We start from the raw sequence: 19,687 nt of genomic DNA on the forward strand, positions 1-19,687 counted from the left end.
CCTTATATCTAACCTAAACTTGCCCTGTTTAAGTTTGAAGGCATTACCCCTTGTCCTATCACTACAGTCCCTAATGAAGAGTCCCTCCCCAGCACCCTTGTAGGCCCCCTTCAGATACTGGAAGGCTGCTATGAGGTCTCCACACAGCCTTCTCTTCTCCAGGCTGAACAGCTCCAACTTTCTCAGCCTGTCTTCATACGGGAGGTGCTCCAGCCCCCTGATCATCCTTGTGGCCCTCCTCTGGACTCGCTCCAACAGCTCCATGTCTTACTTATGTTGAGGACTCCAGAACTGCACACAGTACTCCAAGTGGGGTCTCATGAGAGCAGAGTAGAGGAGCAGGATCACCTCCTTCAACTTGCTGGTCGCGCTTCTTTTGGTGCAGCCCAGGATACAGTTGGCTTTCTGGACTGTGAGTGCACACTGCCAGCTCATTTTCTCAGGAGAAATTATGAATCTTTTTAGAGGGGTTTTTTGGCTTATATCATGAAGATGCTTCTGTGTAGATATTAAATATACTATGCTTATACAGATAGTAGATGGTTCACAGTACTGCCATTGAAAGCTTTGCCATATGTTCTACAAGATACTGCTTTTGTATAGTAGATATAATAATGCAGTACAGATATAATGAAATAAAGGTCTCAGGCTAATACGTTGCTAATAGAAGTACTTCACATACACACACACAAATGTATATAATAAAAGGATCAAACAACCATTCATTAATCAATATACAGCCTGAATTCTAATTTAAGTGGGCTTCAATAACATCACCTCCAACACGCTTTTTGCCTTGAACATGTTCTCACAGTAACTAGAATTTGATCAAAAAAATATTGCTGAACTTCCATTTCTGTTCAAAATTCATAATATGTCAATTTTAAAGTATGCTGTTGACATAAATTAATGAATAAATGGATGTTTATATTAACTCAAATGTGCTAGTAAGTATGTCTTTTAAAAGTTTTAGTCTAAATCTGCAAGCATTTCTTTCTGCAGATCCTTTGGTAAGAGTAAGAACTCTTTGAAGGAATATCCCTGTTCTCATTATTGCAGTTGCATTCCTCCTTTGTGCCCCATCAGTTAAGCACCCCTACCAAATCACAAATGTTTTATTCTATGAGTCACTGAAAAATCTGTGATCTCATAACCTTTTGCAGAGACACTGCTGATCCTGTTCTTACAGACATTTTCCTAGTATTTTTTTAAGTTTCACTTTTGAGTGATAGCAGTGAAAGCATATTTGCACAAATAAAGAATATTACTGGATGGTTAGTTACAGAAGATGCATCTTGTTGGTATGCTGAAAACAAAAACTCAGCATATTGTTTCAGAGATACTTTCAGAGAAAGGGAAGTATGAAGTTGTAAAATGGCTTAATCAAGGAGGATTGCAAAGCTACTTTAAGAAAATGCAATTATATTTCCCTTTTTTATGATATAAAGGAAATAATTTACATCTTAATGATTAGCAACAGGATAATCCATTTCTTTTATAATGTAAGGCATATTTTCATTTGATATCAGTATAAAGCATGAAACAATTCAGACATTTGTAAGATGTATGTAGTTACATTTAAGCTTTCAAATGTTTAGTATGAGAATTCTTCTATATAAAAATGCATTCTATCTATCAACAGAAACTTTAAATGAGATATTTAAATGAAGTAAATAAAGCCTGTACTTATTCTGTGAAGCGGAAAAGTCCTCTTATCAGTGCTCTCCATTAGACTTGTATTCTTATGTTGTTTTGTAACATTGCACAGAGATATTTTTGCCTGAAAAAAATTGCCAAGTCCTAAGAGTTGTAAGTTCTAAATGCAGCTTGATTCCAAAGGTAAACATAGAATCATAGAGTGGTTTGGGTTGAAAGGGACCTTAAAGATCATCTAGCTGCCCTAGATGCAACCCCCCTGCCACAGGCAGGGAAACGTTCCACTAGGCCAGGTTGCTCAAAGCCCCATCCAACCTGCCCTTGAACACTTAGCGTATCTGCTTGGTGATGGGTCCCAGTAGAGCTACCGTTGCTCAAGTAACAGCTCCTCCGGAGTTGTCTGTTGTTCTGAAACCCACCACAGCATCCCAGCATTCCTGTGCTCCATTTCAGTGTGCCCTTATGTCTGATAGCGATTCGCCATGTTTGTAAACTTTCTTCTTCAGTGAAATATATCGACTCTATGAATAGCCTAACTTTTAGTAGTTTAAAATTAGAATTGGGTTCTTTCTGCCTTTAACAACTTTGGAAATTACCTTTGTGTTGTTTAAAAATCTTGGTATTTAACTAGAAAAAGGACATCTGTAACATGAAAACAAGTTATTCATTAGTAGTAGGTAAAGTGAAATTATTTTCTGATGTTATAAGTGTTTATACACCAACAATATTTTGAAAGTATGCAGCAAACTAAAAATAAGTGGAAAAGTTAATATCTAAGTACAGGATGTAACTCTTCTGATCATGTCTGAATACAAGAATTAATTATTTTTGTTTTATCAACAAAAATTATGTCAGCAATTCCACTGAAATATTTACCTCAAACAAGTCTAGAAAGATAAAATATATATCATTATGGAGTTTAAAAAATGTTGAAGTCTACTAAAGACTTACAAGAAATGTTTGTCACTCCTATTTTTACTTTGCAATTCAAGTTACCTAGGCATTCTGTGAATATTTTCTTCCTTAAAGCACAATATTCAATAATAATATTTTTTTCTTCATTCTTCCTATCTTTTTTCATATATACGAACCAAAATAACATCAAAAATTTGCTATTGCTTTCTTTTCAGGAGGTACCATGTCTTTTCATCAGTTATCTCAATGGTCAGATGTCTTTCCTCTACTGGGCTTAGGAGTAGTCACTTTTGCCATCCTAACAGAACTGGGTTTCATTTGTAATCACCATTCTGATCAGCAGCTTCTTGTGCACATTTGCTGCTTACGGGCAGCAGCAGGTATTCATAGTTCTCTTTTCGTTTCATTTCATTTCTACTAATAATGTTTCTGTCATCGTGTATTGCTTCTTACATTGTGAAAGCTGAGGAGATTTATAAGCTAGTCAGTCGTTTATGCTGAACAGAGGTGTGCGAGTCCAGAAAGAAAATCTTACGATCATTTAAACTATCCAAGCTATCTGAGTTCCCTGTATGGCCAGCCTGAAGTTTAGACATTACTGGTAGCTGAATTACCCTTTTGACTGAAGACAAAATATTGGATTTATGTTATCTGAGTTGAAACATCGCATTTAGTTTTCAGGCTTCTGGGAAAAAAACCAAAGCAGCTCAAAACTTGCTTTTATCAGTAGCCAACAATCTATTTCCCTATCAGTTTTATGTCTCCTTCCCGCCCGCCTTCTCTCTTCTTCCTCCCACAACAAGCACTGTGTAAAATGTGCTTGTTATTATTATGGGTAAGTACTTTATAAAAATATTTATTGTGTAGTTTATTGCAGTTATATAGACTAAACCTAGCAAAAATATCCTATGTGCTCAGACTGGTATTTTAACAGAATTATATGTAAGGAGATATTTTGTCAGACTCTAGAATGAGTTTTTTTATTGTCAGACAAGAGCACGCAGAATGTTTTGTTTAGAAACAAACAAGCCAAAAACTATTTTGATTTTAATCAAAAATGTATTTTCCTCATAAAAAAAATTCACATACTCACTGTGTCTACACTACAGAATTTGTCCATTTCATTACACCATGTGTCAATCCTAGTATACCTGTTCACTTCAAAAACTCGTGGCTAGAGTGTGTAAATACAGCAGAGGAGGAGGTATTGCTCAGTTCCACTACTTTTATATCATAATAAAAAAAGAAAATACAGAAAATGTTCTTGGCTACTTGCACTGTATTCCAGACTTAAAAGTCCCATCAAAGTTCTAGAAAATGAAGTTAATTGTATTTGGTTGGTAGAATACCGTTAGAAACCAGTTAGTTAAAATTCTTCTCTTATGCTGAGTGAATACATCTTCCCATTCATCAGCAGCAGCAAAGTCCAGATGTCTAGTTCCTAAAAGAAAGAAATTATTTTTCATGTTGCCTTTTTGTTCAGCACAAATGCAGTCATGTGCTTTTTCTTTCAGGAATTAAGTGATATACTGACACATTTATGACATATTGGTTGGTACACCTATTACAGTTGCTTTTACTTCCATTGCTGTGCTTTTTTCTTTGCCCATGTCCCAAAGACTGATCAAAGGAGGATAAAGCTCATTGAGTGAAAAGGATTGTTTCTTCAGGTAATTCTTTAAATAGCTGTGTCCAACGTCATAGTTCATCTCTTGTGAGATGCAACTGTAGAGATATATCACAGAGATGATTCCCAAAAGAGCTCCAAGGCAGGCAAAGAATCCTATTATGTTATTCTTTTCATAGCCTTTCACTGCCAAGTCCAGTCCTTTTGTGGTTACGTTGACACATTGTTTCTTATTCTGTGAATAGATAGTGGGAATATCTATACAGATTTTGTATTCAGTTGACGGATTTAGATGTGTAAGATTATATACCTTTATATCAGATGGTATTCGAGCACTCTGTGCAGCCCGAGAGTTTTCAGCTTTCAGAAAGGCTGTCCATCTAATACTGGACTTTAGAATTTTAGAACTTGCCTTCCATGAAACCAAAACAGAATTAGATTTTATGTCTTTTATTTTAATATTCAGAGATCCATTGCTGTCCTGAGGGAAAGAGCCATCCACTTTAATCATGACTGACTTTAGGTCTGCCCCAACTAAATTTGTTGCTATACATGTGTATAAGCCACTTTCTTTTTGTGTTACATCACTTATGTCCAATGTTCCTTCGGAATGAATGTAGTATTTGTTAGAAATAGTATTAGGCAAAAGTTTGTGTCCTGATGGTGTTATCCAGTAGATTTCAGGTTCTGGTTCTGCTGTTGCTCTGCAGTGTAAGGAAATATGGCTGCCAGTTTTTAAATCCAAAGTAGATGGGAAACTTTCGGGAGCTATCAGAGGGAGACAGATTTCCATCATTTCCCGGAAGTGTATCTGTCTCACATTCTGGCCTTGGAATTCAGGAGGGTCTACACAAAAGAGGGACTCCGGCTCCATGAAGCGAATGTTTGTTTTATTCATATTAATCCAGCGGATGACACAGTCACATCTAATGGGATTGCTGTGTATACTAACTTCTTTGAGGTTAGGCAGGGATTCTATTGTACTGCGGTAAAGGGCACTCAGTGCGTTGCTGTTAAGCATGAGAGATTCCAGTTTAGGCAGTCTGTAGAATGCATTTGGATGAATGTATGATAATCTGGGGTTATTGGTAGCTTCTATTTTTCTTAAGTCTGGCAAATTATCAACAGCAAGACCATCTATAGAAATCAGTTCAGGCATGTTATTAATTCCTAACTCTTTTAGGTGCAGCATATTGCTAAAATCTCCTCGTCGTATTCTGTTAATGGGATTCTTATTTAGATCCAGAAATTTAAGTTTTGTGGCCTTTTGAAGAGCAATGTGGGGCACTCTAACAAATCTATTGTCGTAAAAGGAGATGCTTTCTAAATTGTCAAGGCCAGCCAAAGCATTATCTGGTATTTCAGTGAGATTTATGCCTGCTAAAACTAGGCTGCGCAGATTGATAAGAGGCTTAAAATTCATATCTTCAATTCTGATTATTGGGTTTTCTCCAATCATGAGAATTTCAAGATTAGGAGTAGCTTCAAACCACTTCCTGTTGATCATTTGCAGACCATTTGAATTGAGATGAAGTCTGAGAAGATTATTGAGGCCTATGAAAGCTCCTGGTGCAATCACAGAAAGTAGATTATGATTAATATAAAGCTCTTGTAAACTCTGGAGTCCAGAGAGACATTCTTCAGGGAGTTCAGTAAGTTTGTTTTCTTCAAGGTACACTGAAAGCAACTGTGATATCTTTCTATGATTAATACTGGTCACTGAGGATAAATTGTTCTGAGATAAATCTAGACCAGTTAAATTCACTGGGAACTCTACCGACTGTTCAATTTTTTCAATATTATTGGTCTGTAGAAGTAGAACTTGTGTGTCAGCAGGCAGTCTGGCTGGAAAATTAAAAAGGCCTAAATCATTACAATCCACTGTTGGAGCATCCATATACACAGACCTGGGGGTGAACCATGGTCTGATCTCACATATACATGACTCTGGGCAGTCTGCTTTTTTTTCTACAGCTTGTACTAGTGCAGTGATAACTAGGCCAAGTAGAAAATTAATTTTGAGTTGCATGTCCTTCATCTTAGCTCAAATGTTCAGAAAAGTAACACGCGTTAGTGTTCCACAATTACAGGTTTGGAATTCAGTATGGCCTGGTCAGTTGATAAAACACACATTTGCATTTGTGAAATGATGATCGTGAAGGACTTTCTTCCTGAGGATAAGTGATAAATTTGTAACCAACTTGTCCAGTAGTAAGAGGCATTTTGTGGAAATGAAGGTCACTCTGTCCTTGATGACATAAAATTGATAAGCTTTGTGAAGATGAAGTATGTATAGATGGTCATAGGAGATTAAGCAATTCATTTATTTAGTAGTATTAACTTCAAATCCCATGATTGATTAGTGTTTGCAGGAATGACAGGGTGACCTAAAATATAAGAAGAGGAAATAATTAGTATAAGAAACTATGAAGTTATAAATTAATTTAGCCATCTTTTGCTCTCTAATGTTAATTATTGCAAGTAAGAAAAGAAGATGACTGTGGTGCCTAGAGTATTGTAGTGGTGTCCAGGTAGCATAAATGAAGTTAATATAGTAATATATCTTTAGACTTGTAGCTTGTCATACATCCAGTGGAGCATTGCTCTACAGAAAGATGAAGATCCACAAAGTATAAAGCAAAATATATCAGTGAGATTTTTCTACATGTTTTATGCTCCTTTAAAATATTTTCTGTTTTCTTTCAGTAATCACTAGAAGCAGACTGAGTTCTGTTGGCTTTGAAAATGTAAACACTGCGCAAAATCCTACAGAGCATGAATATTTAACTTTTGAACATAAAGTTTAGAAGTAGAAAGAACATAATGTATGTGTAATCAAAGGAAAATGGAATGGTGGGATTAACACGCCTTCCTAATGATTACATCGTTAGGCAAGCCTGTGAGATACTTGTACAGAAATATACAAAATTGATAATCCACAGGTTTTATCAATTTCTAATTCTTTTTGAGGCTGCTGTTTAGGAAGAAAACTTTGCTTTAAGATGATAATTAGAAAGAATTATGTACCTCATAATAAATAGCTTGTCATCTTGGCAAATTCAGGCTAATTACTGGCTTGCTTATTTTGGCTTCAATAACTTCAATTGCAAGGAACAATAATAACAGAAAAGTGTCTTTAGAGTAAGAAGGAAAAAACTTTACATTAGCAATTGTTTCTTTGGTCTGTAGCTCTGCAAGAATCTGAAATTTGCGATGTAGTTTCAGATTTTCTTTATGTTCTAAATTATAGTAAAGACTGAAGCATTAGCATCTTGAAGCATCAAATGTATCCTCTCCAGATTTTTGTTCTGTACTTGCTTTTTATGGAGAAAAAGAATTCTACTTTCAGTGTATGTTTTTTTCCAAGCCATATAAATCAAAAGCTTCTGTGTTTTCATATATGAAGTAGTACACATTAACTGCTCACTTTACCTCAAAATATAGACTTCACTATATTGTCCAGAAGACTTCATATGATACACATTTATGCCCTTTCTCCCCTTGCCCCTAGTGTAAAAATTCACAGTGACATTGTTTACAAACTGTAAGATCAAGGCTTCATTTACAGTAATAAGTAAGTTTTGAAGTGTTGCTGGTACAGATAGAATTCCAAAAGTCAAGTGTCAAGGATATGGATTTTAGGTTTCCTTTCCAGGCCCAAGGATTGAGCATATTGACTACATAGGCATTCCATATCAGCTCAGAGGAAAGGTGTTGGAGCATGTTGAGTGACATTGGGCCAATTTGAAGTACATTTGGCAAGTCTTTGAGGATGCTGTTTGTGTTATGTACATTTAAGGACATTTAATATTGTATTTTAACTTGTAAGTGTATTAATGAAGTGAACAGACAATGTATGAGATAAACATATAGAAAACATTCTGCTGTTTTAAGGTTTAATAATATGTTTTTATGCAAATGGCCCAGTTTATACTGAAATGCAAAGACATACTGACTGGAATAGTAAAAATGTAATCTCTTGCTTTGTTCTGAGAAATTAGATGAACCTGAGGCTTGAAGAAAAATAAAGGTTTGCGTTGTACAGTTAACGCCTATAACTTGTTCTTAATTTTGCCTCCAGGAGGCAAGGTGATACACCTATATGGAGTACTGTCCTATTTACTAAAGATCTCAATGGAATTCATTCTATGTCAAATGCACAGATGTAATTTACTATGTAGGGAGAAAAGAAGATGGCAATAGGGGGAATTTATTGAGTTGTGTTCTTGATGCGCTTTCTAAAGCATGTGTCCCATTAACTTCTGGAATTTTATTTGGATTTTATATTAAAAATGTATCTGTAAGCATGGCAAATACAAAATGTAAGTTTATAGTAATTGAAAGCTGATTAGAAATCTTACCTGAATAGTAAATTAATTGAGATTCAACAGACTGCTACTGCAGATATCTAGTCTCAGCATTCTGATCCCATTATGATGCTCAGGGACTTCTGCTCAGTAGATGTATTAGGAAAGTGTTCTGGGGAAGCATAGCTACATAGCTGACCTGGTTTTCTGCTCCTCCCTGGACATTTGCTACTGGCCACTGAAAGATAGGATGTGGACGAAAACGAACCTGGCATGTGTGTCCCAGGCACCCGAGAGGCTGTAACACTTAAAACATGTAAACTACTGCATTTTCATGTACACAGAGCCAACATCCTCCTGGATTTGAGTTTATACTCCTCCTGGCTTTATACTTCAGCTTCCATGGGATTCTCAAGACAAAACCAAGGGCACAAGTGGACATTTTCATGTCATATATATTGGAGTGGGCTTTCTGGCAAAACATTTTTATTTATAATAGTAATATTGTGTGACTATGATATACAGTGTTGACAAAGAAGGTAAGGAAACATGGACCATTTTCTGGTCGCACTTGAAGAGATCAAAACTCAGTATCAAGTTATGCAGTATGACTTTGCATATGCCAACTTGTTGATTATGTGTGTGTCTGCGTGAATGTAATTCATTTCTAACCTTGAGATATGTACATACAATTTCTAACTGAGAAGTGAGCTGCAGTTTACTGTAATAAAATAAACCTCATGTAAATTGATATCTTGCAATCAACACTATAAACTGTAATTGAAGTTCGATTTCCTTAAAGAGCGTAGTGTCACAGAGATAAATGTTTGTATTTGAAAATAAGCATTTAACTTTGTGATACTTTGAACTTTTGGAATGCATTGATTCCCTTTCTTCATTAACGTACGGATAGTAGTAAATCTATAATGATAGCACTAAATAAAGATCAAAGTTAATACTATTACTAACAGTGATTTTCAGAATTTTTATTAACGGGTTCCAGTGCTTTTAAAGCTAAGTGTTTCATAACACCTGGAGTTTTTGTGAAATTTTGCATTTCAAATGCCCGATTTTAAAGGTATTAGAAGTACAAAGAGAAACTGAAAGTTATTTGTCCTGTTCCTTTCAGTGGTATTTAAAGCATCCGAGTTTTACATACACAGAGGTTTCTGTGCAAAAGTAGATATTTTCTTAAAAAAAAAAAAAAAAAAAATTCAAATAATGCAATTATGTCAGCATCATCTGTTAAGCAAAAATATTATTTTTATTTAGCTCTTCTGTTAGTAGGTTTTGGTGATCTCTCAGGAGTTTTGATGTGATGCAAGTGATTCTTAAAACTTGTACCTACTCTGGTGCACAATAGAAAAGCTTGTAGAGATGAGGCTCAGCTGCAAATTATCCCCAGTAAGCTGAGATGTGGTGTAATTGTTTCCACATAAGCAGCAGCAGGAGCTACGCATCGCAGTTTTGGACTCTGATGAAATTCTTTCCCTTGCTGCATTTATAAATCTTTTGTGCACTCTGATTGTACATATATTTCCTCATCTAGATAAAATGATATGGTTTTCTTCCTAATGTCTGCAAATAAACAGTCTGCATCTAAAAAGTTAGGATTGCTTCTTAGTAATGCTATTCAGTATTTTTATTATTGTTTTCCTGTACTAGAACTTCTGTTTAAATTGTTTAAATCTTCATGGACAGATGACTTAATTTCTTCTGGAAGTCCATCCCTTTGCAATCCATACTTACTGTCTTATTAAATATGGCATGCCTCTTGCCTTTAAGGTATTATCTCTTGCTTTTAGAAAAATGCACCCTGATGTGTGTGACTTTTTGCAGCCTAATTATCTCTTGTGTAGACAATGATTGGTATGTCTTAATTAGGTTTGTTTCATTCACTGCTATTGACAGCTGGAGCCTTAGTTTACAAGAGGGTATCACCATTATTTGAGCTGGAAAAGACATTCAGAGAATGAATAAACTCAGCAATGTTTCTCATCACTGGAGCAACAGACAGCTAAGAACAAAGTCAGAGTGGGCAGAAAGGGAAAGAAACATGTCAGGTTTTGGCAATCTTTCTTTTCCACTTCAGCAGTTGGAGAGACAGTGATAAAAACTAAAAATGCAGCAGCTACACTGCAATGTGCCCTGCTGGCAATGAGGCAAACAGTTCACTTCACAAGGACCAATTTAGAGGTGGCAAGCATTTTGAAAACACAGCTGTTCATACAAAGGTACCTTTCAAACATATCAATTGAAAGAGCCACTTCTCACTTCTTGTCATTATAACCACTTTGAGCAGTTCTGTGGCCAGAGATCTGGAAATGTCATTAACCAAAAACTGAGCATGAGACATTTCATACCTCACTTGATTTAGTACAACACTTACATTTTTGGAGGGTTTTTTAAGTGTTATGGATATATACAGACTTATGTTTGAATATTTAATATCTTTCAGATAATTTTATAAAGCAATTTTTCCTTTTTTGTTCTATGATCAAAATAAAAATGTTTCCTTGGGGAATTTTCTATTACAACACAGTTGATAAAAAGATGCAACAACTTGTGTATTTGACATATTCAAGAACTGGCACAAAAATCTGTTTGATTTTTTTTCCCCTCTTTAAAAATGTAAGTGGGATGTTTTTGTTGAAATATGTACAGAAAGTTTGTGACTGAGGCAGGAGTACAAGTTTAGGTTAAAGCACAAAAAGATAATATGACAGATTTTCATAACAGAATCAGTCTTGAAATAAAGTATTTCTAGAGAGAAGCTCTACTAGCTAGTTAAATATGGTTGCTGGAAATTATATAGGGTATGTAAAAATGAAAAGAATTTTTGCTAGCATATGTACTCTCACTTTCATTCCACTCTCTGGAGCAAAGAGTTTCATGCAGAATCTTGTTTTTCTTTACAAATACAGATTAACAGTTCACTGTAATAGGCTCTCAATGTTTTATATTCTTGCATATAGCTAACGTAGTTTCACATTAAAACATGAATGAGGATTTCTGGAAATTAGTGTGGTCTTGACAATCTCAGTTCTGAGGTGTTCAACTTGGGCAGCTGACAGTATCAGATGACATTTAGATTTTTAGAGTCCTCACAAGTGAGTATCTGAAATATCTGAACTTGTCTGAAAAACTTGACTATGGCTTCCTACTGGGATATTGACTAATTTTGGAAATCTACTTTTTTACTAATGATTGACTTCTAGAACTTCAGGTTGACCCTGAATAGCGTTACATGCAAGATGTAAAGGAAATGGCAAAGCTACTTGTATATCTGGAGAAGAGAAGGCTGCTTGGAGACCTCATAGCAGCTTTCCAGTATTGAAAGGGGCCTACAAGGATGCTGGAGAGGGACTCTTCATCAGGGACTGTAGTCATAGGACAAGGAGCAATGGCTTCAAACTTGAACATGGGAGATTTAGGTTTGATATAAGGAAGAAATTATGTACTGTGAGAGTGATGAGGCACTGGAACAGGTTGCCCAAGGAAGCTGTGGCTGCCCTATCCCTGGCAGCGTTCAAGGCCAGGTTGGGCAGAGCCTTGGGAAACATGGTCTAGTGTGAGGTGTCCCTGCCCATGGCAGGGGAGTTGGAACTAGATGATCTTAAGGTCCTGTCCAATCCCAACTATTCTATAATGCTGTGATTCTATGATTTAACCCTGAATGCAGTTTGCAGTGTCTGGGTAATTATTTCAGCATATGTGTTTATATTTATTTTGTGAACTTGCTATACCTCCTTCACATTTTTTTTTTTTACTTGCAATAAGCTTGCCTGGGGGAAAGCCACAAGCTTAAAATGTTTAATATGAATATAAAATAAGACAAATTCTCACACTTAGGCCATTACAAGATTTGAATGACAGGATTTTATGCATCATTAAAAGTTCTTTATATCCATGGACATCATGTGCTTTGAGGTTATTTTAATCTACAAATAAAGATAGATTCAGCTACATTTACATGAGGTTTACCCTTTCACTAATTGAGTCTGGCCTACTATCCTTGTGCTCGTTTATTGTATCTTAATGCAATTTAACAGATATTAGAGGAATTATCAGCATGTACAATTCATTAAGTACTTACTGTAGTTCTATTTCTTTTCTCAATCAAAAATTACACTGCAGTATTTGGAAAATATTGCAATATAATAAATAATAAAGCTTCAAAAATGCAGTCTATAATAATGCAGTGAAAACAAAGAAGTAAAATGGAAGCCAAAGGAATATTTACATATGGTATGTGACAACTTATTACATATGCTATTTTAGAATATCTTTTCAATGGACTGAAATGGACATTTGGTAAAACCTTCTTTTAAAAATGGAAAAGATACAGCATTTGTTTCCTAACCTATTTTAAACTGGATTACCATGACTGACCGTGGAATAGCAGGTAACTATGGGACCACCTACATGTGAAGTAAGGTGTTTGTCAATTCTAATCACATCACTTCATAGAAATGGTATATAATTTTGTTGCTATTTTTAGTTTGATGGCAGCAGCAGCAGTGTGCATTGAAGCCAGAGGGTGGATAAGGACCACATCGTCTTGTGTGCTAACTTGCTTCAAATCAAACCTGTGAGCTTTACTTTACGGAGCTTAAAATTTACATACAAGTAGAGGGACAACTGATGATTCAGGCAGGGTAAATAAAAAATAGAAGTCTCAATCTCCAAGTATCCTTGCCTTTATTTTTTTCCTCTAACCATAGTCTAGTAGTTTACTATCATGATCCTGGCTTGCTTTTCCAGGCTTCCATTTTAAATTTTATGTCTGTAGATCTCTCTCTCATGTGATTTTAACTTTTAATCGCACACTCCCTAACCATTGAATACATCTGACCTTTTCATAAATGTCATAGCAAAAGAAGATGAAAAGTTTGTTTGATGATACTTGGTAAAGGAATTATTTCAGTAACTACAGTTCCCTAATTTATTTTTTGGTTTTTAGTCCTAATATGAAGGGCACAAAATGATTTTTAGGCATTATTTTGAGTAAGATGTTTCAAAATTATGTTTGCATGACAAAAGGCTGAATTTCAATGGAAATTGCACATTTTTTTACCATTTGTGTTCTAGTCTGTCATTTATGTTCTGATTTATATGCCATTTATAGTATGGCGTTCCAAATGCTCTTGAAATATTTTTAATGTGTGACAGTTAGACTACATCTCATAATTTTATATACTTGAATTAACTGTAAAAGAAAATTTGAAAATAATCTGAACTGAATTCTTATTCTATTTCTTCTTCTTGAGATATTGAATGAGATATTGAATATATAATCCCGATATTTTTAATCTAAAAATTTAACTCATTGCTAGTATTACTTGTTCTGATTTTTTCTTAAATAATAACTCCACGTATATATTTTCTAGATATCAGAGAAAATATCAAGGATTAAATGTTAAAAATAACCTTTCAAAGTACTTAGATCTTTGGCATCCTTGTTATAGTTCTTAGCCTTAGAAAGGTTTCACTGTTTAAGTGATGTATTTATCATTGCCATTATCAAGCAATTATGGCAAAAAAAATATTGCTGTAACTTGGGAAAGTAATGTGTTACTTTAATTTAGATTTATTCGTACATGTTCAACTTCTTTTTGACAGTTGTCATGTTAGTAGTGGAGAAGCTCATATTGGCAGTTACCTAGGCACATAGTTGGCAAGAGAGCAGTCACGTTATGGATGTGGGTGCATGTACCGAGTTACCAGATGCTTCAAGCAGATGGCCAGAACTGAAGATGAGTGAGACCAGCTTTGGCTTGATATTCTAGTAAGCTACCATACCGATTCTGGGGTTGTATAGTACATTTGACTAGTAAAAAAAGCCTAGCCAAAACCCAGCAGAGCTATTGGCAAAATCTGAATTTTGTGGGTTTTTTTTTTCCCCCCTTGTGGCTCATAAATGTAAATATTAAACAAGCCTAAAACATAGAAATAGTTCTGTTCAGGTAGTTGTAATAAAGCCAGAGACAGTGGCTGTTCTTGGCACATAATATTTTCTTGGGAATTTAATAATTTATGTTTTTTTGATTTATCATGGGAAAATGGTCACTGTAATAAAATTAACATAATGATAAACATTATAATTTTAGGAGTTACAATTTCTATTCTATTTTTTTTTCATCAACAAAGATGTAGGCTTGGAAGACCTAAATTTAAATTGTCAGTCTTTAATGGTAGACTTCTAATGGTTAGTGAATTCACCTTTTAGGTTTTGGTATACTTGTGATTTGTTTTGGGAAATGCTCACATCACGCTAAATGCTGTTATCCAATTAAAGAAAAGTAATTTCCAGTGTGCACTGTACTGATTATGAACTATAATAATCTAAAGATATGAAATGGCTTAATGAATGAAGTTATATCAGGAACATCCTGCTACAATCCCAGACAGTACTTGATGTATGCTTATATTACATGGAATGTGGCTTGAGATACATGAAGGGGAAAAAAATATGCTTATTGTAATAGTAAGCAGAAATTCCTTACTAAAAAACCAAAAATAATTGATTTTTGAGCTTCCAGGAGTGGATGAGGTATTTTTTGTGTCATGAATTTTCCTACCAAAGTGAGCTTTAACATAATAATTGTGAATATGTTGGGTGATTACTTTCATTCTGAGCCTCCTGGGGAACCAGGTTCACAATGTATTGTTCAACAGAGATGGATAATTTTTTTTTAATTTTGCTGAGGCAATGTAGAGAAATGGATTGATGAAAAAACAATTTCAGGATGCAAAAACTGACAATGTGTAAACCAGAATATTATTTTAAAGATTCAGAAATAAAAGTTCTGTTTTCTTCTCTGTTTTGTGTCAGTTGGAGTGATTTATGCATACTCATAAATTACCAGCTCATAGAGATGCTGTCATTTCTGATTACGGAAAGTATTTTGGTTTGTATTTAGTTTTAATTACAGGTTTTGCTCAGCAAAGCATCTCATTAATAACATTACATGTTGGGGTTTTTTATATGATTTGCAAAAAGAATTTTATTTTTAGACCCAAAATTACTGATTTTTTTTGTACGTTTATGTACCGATTGGTCAACTGTAATCCACACTATAGGATTATCTTGGTTCATTTCTTATTTTCCCAGAAGTGAATACATTAAAATGCTGATGTTATTTTCTCTTTATGATTTGCTTTTTAAAATAAGATCAGAAGAAAGAGGATAAACAGAAGATAAATAAATAGCAACACTAATAGTTAAGTACAGTATCCCTTCTACTGTGTGTTGCAGTACAGCTAAATAATCATATAGTTCCTGGAACAGTAACTGAATTCTCTTTCAAGTGTTTTTCTTCTCCTTTCAAAATTGCAGATTTATTTAAACCGTTGCACCTCTCCAGCATGTATAGATTCATAGCCAACTTCCTTACTCCTTTTTTTCCACTGTACGATCCATCAAGTGTTTCCTATTATTTTAAAAGAATTATTTTGTTTCCTTGTCTAATGTGAAAAATCACTCAATTCCTTAGATGATTTGACTCATTAGCATGTCACTGAACAGGATTATTTCAGTTATGAAACTTACATGATATTGCCAACATCTTGATTTTGTACTTCTTTCTCCAGCATCTATCATCCTTTTATATCACCTTTCTGCATTTTGGATGCCAAATCTGACAGTAGTGTTAAAATTAATGTTCTGATCTCCCAGAGAATTTTGACCAGTATTCACTGTTCAAGTATTGACGTCAATCAACCAGATTGTGATCACTGTACTCAAAGCTTGCACTAGATTTTCCTTGACAAACATAATTTCTCTTGCATTTTTTTATGATTCCTACTTATGATTAAAGAAAGACTATGGATAGACATGTGCTGTAGGTACACGTGTAAGGATGTGTAGGAACACTCCTCACATAATTCTAATAAGAACGTTAGGGATGCACATATGTATTTGTGCAATGAAATGCATCTTGCTATGGGAAAATGACTCTTGAAACAGAACAAAAGGTAAGTTTGAATTAAGATGTTGAGAGATCCTATTACTGGTGATTATGGAATGGTAGAATGAACAGTTTGGTTCATCACTGGTGTTGAAGTGGAGAGAGGAACCATTTCAAATTGTCCTTCCAGTTTGTCCTTCCAAAGATGGATTAGCCATAATTTTGTAATAATGATAATACTGAGTCAAAGGAACCTGCTTTTTCATTATAAGACGTTCATTTTTAAGTCTGACTTCAGCCTTTCTGCTTTCAGACAATGGCATGGTTTTCTTTTCCAGCAGTAAAACAACTCAAATAAGTAAAGACAGACAGATATTTTAATAGTGTGACATTTCAATATTTTGAAATGACAAATTATGCATTCAAGGTCTAATAGTAATTCCTGCTTGAAAGTTGGAAGACATCAGAGGGAATATCACAAGTAAGGAGAAAGACATGGTATGCTTGCTTACTCATAGGAGGATGACTGGCACTAGAATGCCTGTGAAACAGCAAATATGAACCTAACATATGCCAAAATCCTTTAGTTTCATTTATCAGTTACAGGTAAAAACTTTCATGAAATGCTGTATATGGTTCTGGTCACTCAAGTTCAGTAAAATTAATGGAATTAAGGCAGAATCAGCATGAGAACTAATGGAAAATGCATACTAACATACTAGCATGTATGGATAATAACTAGGAGCATGTACGGTAAAAGGTAACAGGCAAACAAGATGGAAGAGTAACACTTTGTGTCCTATGGGAGGCCAGGTCTACTGGAGGCTGCGGAGCTGATCCTGACGAAGAGCTGTTTTGGTAAGAGGCTTGCCAGGCTGGCCAAGAAAGCTTTCAACTAGATGTGTTGGGGGAAGAGGGCATCGATCCATCCCAACACTCCCAGTCAGTTGCCAGTACCTGCAATAAATGCTTGGAGCAATGCAGAGCTATTTCAGCTGCTCCAGCCATTGAGTCGGCTTCATTTGGAGCTCGGCTCGGATGCCTCTATACAAATGCCCATAGTATGGGGAACAAACAAGAAGAATTAGAGATATATGCACGGCTACACAGGTATGATATCATTGGTATCACAGAAACATGGTGGGATGGCTCCTATGATTGCAGTGTTGGAATGGAAGGTTACAGGCTCTTTAGAAAGGACAGGCTCGGCAGATGGGGAGGGCGAGTTGCTATTTATGTCAGTGGTAGGCTGGAGAGTATGTAACTCTGTCTGGGGACAGGTGATCAGTCAACAGAGAGTTTGTGGGTCAGAGTCAGAGGGAGAACAGCGATGTGGGACATTACTGTGGGGATCTGTTACAGACCGCCTGATCAAGAGGACTCTGTGGATGAAGCGCTCTACAGACAGATAGGAGCAGCCTCACGCTCATGGGCCCTTATCCTCATGGGGGACTTCAACCATCCTGATATCTGTTGGAGGGACGGTACAGCCCGACACAAGCAATCCAGGAGGTTCCTCGATTGTGTGGAAGACAACTTCCTCTTTCAAGTAATAGAGGACATGACAGGAGAGGTGCCATACTTGACCTCGTGCTCACCGACAGGGAGGGACTGGTTGGAAATGTGATGCTCCAGGGCAGCCTTAGCTGTAGTGATCATGAGATGGTCGAGTTCGAGATCCTCAGGAGAGTGAGAAGGGCACGCAGCAAGCTCACTGCCCTGGACTTCAAGAGAACAGACTTTGGCCTCTTCAGCAACCTGCTTAGTAAGGTTCCGTGGGATAAAGCCCTAGAGGGCAGGAGGGCCCAAGGCTGCTGGTTGATATTCAAGGATCTGTTGCTACAAGCTACAAGTTGCATCCTGACTAGAAGGAAGTGCAACAGGAGGGCCAGGAGACCTCCATGGATGGATAAGGAGCTGCTGAGGAAACTTAGAGGGAAAAAAGAAGCTTATAGAAGGTGGAAGCGAGGACAGGTGGCCTGGGAAGAATACAGGGATATTGCCCGAGAAGCTAGGGACCAGGTTAGGAAAGCTAAGTCCCAGTTAGAGTTAAATCTGGCAAAGGATGTGAAATATAACAGGAAAGGCTTCTATAGGTACGTAGCAAATAAAAGACAGAGTAGGGACAATGTGGGCCCTCTTCGGAAACTGTCGGGAGAACTGGCTACCCTGGATTTGGAGAAGGCTGAGGTTCTCAATGACTTCTTTGCCTCAGTCTTCACTAGCAAATGCTCTGACCACACCACCCAAATCTTGGAAGGCAGATGCAGGGACTGTGAGAATGAAGACCTTAGGCCCACTGTAGGAGAGGATCAGGTTCGAGACCATCTTAAGAACCCGGACATGCACAAGTCCATGGGACCTGATGAAATCCATCCGTGGGTCCTGAAGGAGCTGGTGAATGAAGTTGCTAAGCCACTGTCCATCATATTTGAAAAATCCTGGCAGTCAGGTGAAGTTCCCGATGACTGGAAGAAGGGTAGTATAAGCCCCATTTTCAAGAAGGGGAAAATGGAAGACCGAGGGAACTACAGACCAGTCAGTCTCACCTCTGTGCCTGACGAAGTCGTGGAGCAGATTGTCCTGGAAAGCATGCTAAGGCACATAAAAAACAACGAGGTGGTTGGTGACAGCCAACGTGGCTTCACTAAGGGGAAATCCTGCCTGAGCAATTTGGTAGCCTTTTATGGTGGAGCTACAGAACTGATGGACAGGGGCAGAGCAGTTGACGTCATCTACCTGGACTTGTGCAAAGCGTTCGACGCTGTCCCGCACGACATCCTTGTCTCTAAATTGGAGAGACATCAATTTGATAGATGGACCACTCAGTGGATAAGCAACTGGCTGGATGACCACATGCAAAGAGTTGTGGTAAACAGCTCAATGTCCAGTTGGAAAACAGTAACGAGTGGTGTCCCTCAGGGATTGGTGTTGGGACCTGTCCTGTTCAACATCTTTGTTGGCAACATGGACAGTGGGATTGAGTGTGCCCTCAGCAAGTTTGCCGACACCAAGCTGTGTGGTTCGGTTGATACACTGGAGGGAAGGGATGCCATCCAGGGGGACCTTGACACGCTTGTGAGGTGGGCCGATGCCAGCCTTATGAAGTTCAACCAAGTCAAGTGCAAGGTCCTACACCTGGGTTGGGGCAATCCCAGGCACAGCTACAGGTTGAGCGGAGAAGAGATTCAGAGCAGTCCTGTGGAGAAGGATGTTGGTTGATGAAAAACTTAACATGAGCCAGCAGTGTGTGCTTGCAGCCCAGAAAGCCA

The 19,687-nt window shown here is 36.8% G+C and overlaps 2 protein-coding genes across 5 annotated transcripts in view; one reads left to right on the plus strand and one right to left on the minus strand.

The window, feature by feature from the left end:
- Positions 1-19,687, plus strand: part of IMMP2L (inner mitochondrial membrane peptidase subunit 2) — a 483,360-nt gene that overhangs the window by 199,631 nt on the left and 264,042 nt on the right. The gene's annotated exons all lie outside the window — the stretch shown is intronic.
- LRRN3 (leucine rich repeat neuronal 3) overlaps positions 3,611-19,687 on the minus strand; it is a 37,882-nt gene continuing 21,805 nt past the window's right edge. Inside the window, exon 2 of the mRNA XM_030478378.1 lies at positions 3,611-6,585. Within this exon, the coding sequence (XP_030334238.1) occupies positions 4,110-6,236 (2,127 nt within the window). The 5' untranslated portion in view covers positions 6,237-6,585 and the 3' untranslated portion in view covers positions 3,611-4,109. The remainder of the gene's footprint in view (positions 6,586-19,687) is intronic.

This window comes from Strigops habroptila, chromosome 3 (genome assembly GCF_004027225.2).
Source record: "Strigops habroptila isolate Jane chromosome 3, bStrHab1.2.pri, whole genome shotgun sequence".
Taxonomy (NCBI): domain Eukaryota; kingdom Metazoa; phylum Chordata; class Aves; order Psittaciformes; family Psittacidae; genus Strigops; species Strigops habroptila.